This window comes from Eulemur rufifrons, chromosome 8 (assembly GCF_041146395.1).
Source record: "Eulemur rufifrons isolate Redbay chromosome 8, OSU_ERuf_1, whole genome shotgun sequence".
Classification (NCBI taxonomy): domain Eukaryota; kingdom Metazoa; phylum Chordata; class Mammalia; order Primates; family Lemuridae; genus Eulemur; species Eulemur rufifrons.
Window position 1 is genome coordinate 3,964,120 of NC_090990.1, and position 7,337 is coordinate 3,971,456.

At 34.5% G+C, this 7,337-nt stretch overlaps 1 protein-coding gene across 11 annotated transcripts in view; it reads left to right on the forward strand.

Annotated features, from left to right (window-relative positions):
* The window catches only part of CAMTA1 (calmodulin binding transcription activator 1), an 830,964-nt gene extending 823,753 nt beyond the window's left edge, over nt 1-7,211 (forward strand). For all 11 annotated transcript variants that reach the window (XM_069477299.1, XM_069477301.1, XM_069477302.1 and 8 more), the window contains one exon: nt 3,969-7,211. In XM_069477299.1, the coding sequence (XP_069333400.1) occupies nt 3,969-4,001 (33 nt within the window). In that variant the 3' untranslated portion in view covers nt 4,002-7,211. The remainder of the gene's footprint in view (nt 1-3,968) is intronic.
* Nucleotides 7,212-7,337: the final 126 nt, after the last annotated feature.

Here is a 7,337-nt window from a genome sequence, read left to right on the forward strand (position 1 = left end):
TTTATTGAGTATCCTTCTTGTTGGTAAAGATTAATTTTTAGTTAGTATCTGCATTTTAGTGATTATTCATGTCCTTGACTGCTAACAAGGCAACTTCAATTTTTTTTTTAACTATTTGAAACACTCTAGTTTGAAACACCTATTTTTTAAAATATATTAGAAATTCTAGTAAATCACATATTATTCTAAACCACTTCAGTGCTATAAATTGTTTCCTGTTTCTTTGGAGATAATATAACATTCAAACATTACTTTATCCAATTGACATTTGATTTAAAACAATATAAAAATTAGGTACCATATCACATCCTAATCATCTACCCTCAAGGTAAAACTCCATGAATGATTTCAGTAGGGCAGATCATAAAAGCCTCCCAATTTCATGTACACTTTCAGAGGTAAGTTAACATCAACATGGTCTATAAATCACACACTGGAGAACGAGGCTAAGAATTCTCTTTGATCCTTACATTCTTTTCACATTTTAGGATTCTAAATCTAATCGTGTTGTAAAATTGATAAGTATATTTTATGTGGAGGTCTTTTCCCCCAAAAACACTGTAATAAAATGTATCTTATAAAAGATGACATCTTAGAATTGAGAAAATATAACTGTCAATTTTTTTCATACCATGGAAATTTTCCAAATGCATGTTTTTTAATGAGGTCTTTTAGAAAAACCAATAAAATAAGAATTGGCTTGTTTAAAAATTTCTGTTATTCTAAGAGATATTATTAGAGGCAGGGGAGTGAAGTGTTGAAACTATAGGCTTTGAAGCCAGACAAACCTGAGTTCAAATCCCTGCTGTCATTTATTAACTGTATGATTTGGGGCAGGTCAGTTAATTCCTGTAAATCTCAGGCTCTTACAAACTGGAGGTAATGGCAGTGTTGTGAGGACTGTATAAGGTAACAAATAGTAGTAACCTGTATAGCTATTGGAATGTAACGTGTTCTCTTACTTTTTTCCTTTTTCTTCCTTTTTTCCTAATTCCTCCTTTAATGACTTTCTATAAAAAAAAAAAAAAAGGCTGTGCCATCTAAGTCATTTTGATGTCGTTTATAATGCTACTATACTTTGGTAACTTCATCATGAAACTAAGAACTAAATTCTCCACTTTAACTCAGGAGTTATGGAAGCCTAAAAAAATATATCTGAAAATTATAAATGTTCTCATTTTTCCTATGTAGACATTGTGTGTGGACATGCATCTCTCCTTAACTTAGTGGTCTGCGAGGCCATCACTAATTTCATAACAGAGTATTTACATGGTAACTTTAAAACCTTATGAAAACTTAGTTAACTTTTTAATGAGTTCTGAAAGAAACTGAAAAAACCTGCAAAAACAAATGTGACCATTTTAACTAAAAATGTTTTAAGTTATACCTACCCTGGCCAGCTGATTACAGACTCTTTGGTATGAAACTGCATTAAACATTTCTGGCTTATAATTCAATCTCCCTTTTATTTCATCTCAACGATGAACTTAATATTGTTAAGGCATTCCTGTTTACTCCAGAAAAATTGTGAATGGATATCTTTGTGTTTATGCTATCAGATTTTGAGTTCAGAATTCCTCAAATTCTAGAAATCTCATCAGTGATGGAGTCACTGTTGCATATTTGTGAATGAGTTCTGTGCTAGTGCAGAAATAAAATGTAATATTTGAAGTGGCATGCACATTTTGCAGTAACTCAGCAAATAGGTCTGCACAAGTACAGATATTGCATGTCTGGAAGTAAAGTTGGCATCAGTGCATGCCTTGCATTTTCCAGCCAAAGGGATGTTAGTTTAGACATTGCATGTTTAAAAATTGAACACAGACTATGGCATGTTTCAATTTTTAAAAAGCCATTTATTTATCAAGTATGCATGTCCAAAATTAGGGACCTATAATCATGCACAATTCTATACTGTAATATGACCCAAATTACCCTGAAGTTTAATAATCCATGGTATACTTGATTATAAAATTTAAAACTAATATCTGGATCTACCTATGAACACAGCAATGTATTCTAAATGCACCTATTAAGAAAGGAGTCAACAGTTTTGGAGATACACTGTTTGTCACTGTCATTTGTAAAAAATCACACTAGGACCAAGCTGGGCTTGGTGTATATAGTAAGTAAATAAGACAATTTTGAAAGTTTTCAAATATTATAATTCTTTTTAGTGTTGATGATAAAATGATAAAGCGTTTTTCTGAAAAGAGCATCTTCTCTTTGAAGAGATTATGTCAACTTTGCAGAATACTCAGACATGATTCTGCTTGGAGGTGGTAAATATAATTGCTCTCTTAAATCACTATTGTAGTATATGTGCCATTCCATTGACTCCCAGCCTATTTAATATAGCAATAACTTATTACTGTTTTCTTCAAAATGTTTTCTTCCTTCTTTAGTGTTACCAAGAATCTGTTTAGAAAGTAAACTAGGCCGGGCGCGGTGGCTCACGCCTGTAATCCTAGCACTCTGGGAGGCCGAGGCGGGTGGATTGCTCAAGGTCAGGAGTTCGAGACCAGCCTGAGCGAGACCCCGTCTCTACTAAAAATAGAAAGACATTATATGGACACCTAAAAATCTATATAGAAAAAATTAGCCGGGCATAGTGGCGCATGCCTGTAGTCCCAGCTACTCGGGAGGCTGAGGCAGTAGGATCGCTTAAGCCCAGGAGTTTGAGGTTGCTGTGAGCTAAGCTGACGCCACGGCACTCACTCTAGCCTGGGCAACAAAGTGAGACTCTGTCTCAACAAAAAAAAAAAAAAAAAAAAAAAAAAGAAAGTAAACTAGCATTTGTTTTAAAGTTTTAATTTACTGGTATAACTTAAGATAATAGGAGACACCTTACTCTTAGATATCCAGAAAACTATATTTGAAATTATTAACCTTTGTATAGGCCCATAACAAATCAGACTTTTCCTTGTCACTCTGTTGAGGTAGAGTATAGGTGTCCTGGGAAACCACCGCTTCTCTGTGGCTAAAAGCAGCCTCTCACACCCATTTTGGGAAACAAATGTTATGATGTGGCATAAAGTACTACAAACTATGATATACAGTATTCACTAACTTGCATTTGATCATTTTGCTATTAAGGCAAGCTCATAATTATTTGTTAATATAGAGAAAAATTCTTGTAGCTGACAGCCTGGCACCCCATCTACATCATATTCAAAACAGTCATCTTCAAAAAAGAGGCAAATTTTTATGTTAAAAAATATAGATTGGCAGTGATAATAAATAATTTACTGATGTGAACTTTCCATGACTCAGTCTATAACAATTTCATTTAAATTTGTTTACTACAATATGTTTGATAAATACAACAAAGTACCTTATTGGTATTGTACCCTGCTGCTGTCCATCTGGGAGCGCTGGGGGAGGAGCCTGGATGTCTTTTAAAGTTACAGTGTGGAATGGGAGGAAAGTAAGGGATTATGAAAATCAGACTCACACGATACATGAGTGAAATAGTAGAGTTGTGCAGATGTATGATCAGGTTCAAGATACCTAACAATCTTGAGTCTGGGAGCAAAGCAATAGTTTGATCCTAAGTATATTAAAAGCTAAATAAATGTGGGTGTAATTTGCATCACGTAGGATTATAAGGCATTAGTGTTTGTCCACCAGGCTAAAAAGAAGTTCATTTGAAGAATTAAATTTTTCTAAGATGAACATGTTATTGTCACACTTGATTTAATACATTAGACTTCAGTTTTTGCTTTGTTCTTAGAGCACTTGATGTAGAACAAAGTTTAGAATTTTTTTAATCACCTTAAGAAGGATCATGTCCTCTCTTTGAATATTTTCCCCAGCAATTTCACAGGAGTTTCTCTTGACATCAATCCTCAAAAGGGTTTTTGTTTTGGCTTTTCATTTCAGAGGGAACGGTAATACCCTTTTCCTTTATTTTGTCACAGTTTCACTATATAGTTATCGCCTGGTGTTTTGTTTTGTTTCTCTTCCAGAGTGAAAGAATTGAAAAAGGCCAAGGAACTTGAAGACATACAGCAGCATCCCTTAGCAATGTGACATTGCTTTTCAGACTGTTTTCATTTCTGTTTTTAGCAGAGACATGCAACAACAACACACACGCGCACACGCACATACACACACACACACACGCACACACAATCCCTCTGCAGTTTTGGGGAGATCAGCTGCAGGATTTTAACAGGAATGTTTTGGTCATTGCATTTGCACTTTCATGGACAACTTTTAATTTGATCAGCAAGACATCTTGGAACTCAATCTTCTGTTGGATCATGGGAAAACAAGACACCAGGAGGAATTGAAAGAGGCTTCTTCTTAGGAAGAAGTCATTTCCTTCTCATATAGGGCTGTATTCAAACATCGTGTGGAACTGTACAAATATTTATACCAAAAATATAGATAAGAAAAGGTGGGGATATACTAGCAACAAAAAAGAATGCTGTGCCTGCACCTGTCGGTTATTTCCAAGAAGCTGAATCTTTGGGATTGATTCTCAGTGGAGGGCTTAGATCATACAAATCTATATTGGGTCCGTGTGTTCTCATTTCCTTCACTGTTTATTTTTGTTTGTTTGTTTGTTTGTTTGTTTTAATCTCTACAGCACAGTTAATGCAACTTTTAAAATCTGCAGGTTTTTAATGTCTTGTGGAAATTTGCAGAGGGGCGGGTGTGTGGTAAACGGGTAATGCATGGGAAATAATGAGAAACAGCTTACAGAGTTTAAATTTATTTTCTTGTCCCCACCACCTCCCAAGAACCTGCGAGGATAGTAATCATCTTGTCCCCTTTTTCATGTTCAGCACTTTAATTTTTTTGCCTTACTTTCATGTGCAATGAGAATTACTTAAGAATTGGTAAAGCATGTAGCCTTTTTTAGTAACCTTGGAAACTGTAGTAATTCTAAGGAATCATAAACCTTGCCTGGACATTTGCCACCTAAATGATCAGTGTGGTGCTGCGTTCTGGCCAGTAAATTCCATGTTTTTGGCTATATCTCATCCAAACGGAGCAGTTTCTGTGTATATATAGAAGGTAGAAATGAAAAGTGAGAAAATATTTGAAAGGGATTATATTAATTGCTAAATATTTTATTCACAAAGGTCAATAACATGGCAAGATAAAATTATTTGTATAGTTTTGTCTGAATGAGCGAGAAAAATGTGGATGTACTGTTTGTATATATTGTATATATTAAAACAAAGAGATATGTGCATGAACTCAAGAAGAAATGAACAAAAGCAAAGCATTAGTGGCTATGGTCTGTAAAATGAAACAAAAAAAACTTTATTTCACTATAAGAGTACTTTATTTTAAATGTTCTTTAGAAGAACATTTTGCTAAAGCATGACTAAACTGCAAAAAAAAGAGCTACTGTATTTAGACTTAGGAAAAAAGGCAGAGTAACATTACTTAAAAAAAAAGGATATGTTTACATTTAATTTTGGCTACCAGGAGTTTAGTTTATTTTATTTAAAATTTTTTTGCCAATGGTGCCAAGTAATGTGAATGCTAATATTGCTTAAGAAAATTAAGTTACTTTTGCAAAACAGATAATCATAAGATGAATCAGTATGTAGCTTAACACCATCCACTCACTCCAACAAAGAACACTTAGAATGATCAAAACCTGACAAAAGAAATAGTATGAAAAGTAGAAAAATGTCACGTTTCCATATCTCCTGCTGGAAATCAGAAAACGTAATAAAAATTGCACAAAAAATAACTAAAAATGAAAACGAGTCAGACTGGTCTTGTAGGGATGTCATGGTGTATTACTATTTCCACATAATGAGGAGCCAAAGAAATCTGATGTTTTTAAAAATTAAACTACTAATGTTAAATTGAGAGAATAAAGTTTGCATTTGCTGATGCCAGTTTAAAACTCCCAGGTTAAGTTTGAGGATCAGTTGGTGTGAAGCTGAGATTTTTTTTTCTTGGTTCTGGCTGCCAACTGTGAGTTAAAACTCAAGGCTTGTTGTGAAGCCTAAAAATATTCACAAATAAGCTTTTAAACTGGTGTCTTTGGAAGGAAGGTAGATACAAAAAAGATTGTGGTAAAAACTGGGGTCAGTGCTCTTGGTGCCTTTTCTATAATTGTACTTGTTTTTTAATTACTTCCTTTCACTGCCAACCTCGAATTACTGTACAGTATATGTCTTTCTGCTTGTGATCAGCTTTGACAACAGTGACAGCCCCACAGCTAGTAGCCACCTGTACATTTGTAAACTGACCTGACTCAATTTTGTTTTTAAATGTGTGGGTTATGTTGCAGCTGTTGCAGTCCCCCAAATACCTATTATTTTACACAGTTTGACCTATAGGAGGACACTGAGTAATTTATGAACACACAATTGCATTCATAAATGGGAACAGAATGTGAAAGCCAGCTCTTTCAGAACATCCTATATTAATACTGAATTTTAGATATGTTTATTCCATGTATTATGGTACAAATAATGATCTTTTGACCAGAGTAATGACCTCAGTGGATTTGCTTTAACCCTCACATTTATTTTTTTAAATGTTTCACATGCTACATTATTAGCTGAATAAGTTAGGAAATTCCAGAAGATAGAGACTTACATAGAATTAGGAGGGTTCTTATGGAAGGGATAGGAAGTAGGTTAAAAACCTGCTACCAGTGTAACTTACCAGTACAACTGTGAATCCTAGGTGAGGTAAAAATGCACTTCCACTGAAACAAAGCATTTCTGACCGCATTTTCTTGGTTGTGAATCTTAATTTTGAATAAAAGATGATAGGTAAGCGCAGCTTTCTTGGATAATCTGAATTCCCAAGTGCCAGGAGTAGGATTTCATTATAAAATTAATAGCTAATCTTATTCTATCTCCTGAAGATTTAATTGCTATTCTTGTTACCCATTCAAAATCAGCTGTACTGTGTGAACGAAATAAAGACAATAACACGAACCCCTCTCTGGCTGCACGGTCGCTTATGGCAGTTCCACACAGTAGTTGGCGCCCAATGGGGGGTCCCTGAGACTTGCATGTAAAACTAGTCTAGATGTCTTCTTTTTTGTAAGTTTTATTTTTGTAATTGTGCATGTAAAGCATCATTGAATCAATGGATCTGTTGAAGAACTCAGCTGCTGGAAACCATGCAAAATGTTTTGAATTGCCCTTAAAATATGGAAAATGTTTTCTGAATGCTTTATATTCTTTCTGCTGTAAATTAAAAATGAAGAAAATTTCCCCATACTATGTATGTGTTTTGCTTTAACTTGACCTGACATTGACATCCAAGGTGATGAGCACGTTTCAAGCTATATAAAACAACTGCAAGTATTTCTTTCTGATCCAGATACAGTATTTTGACATTGAGTT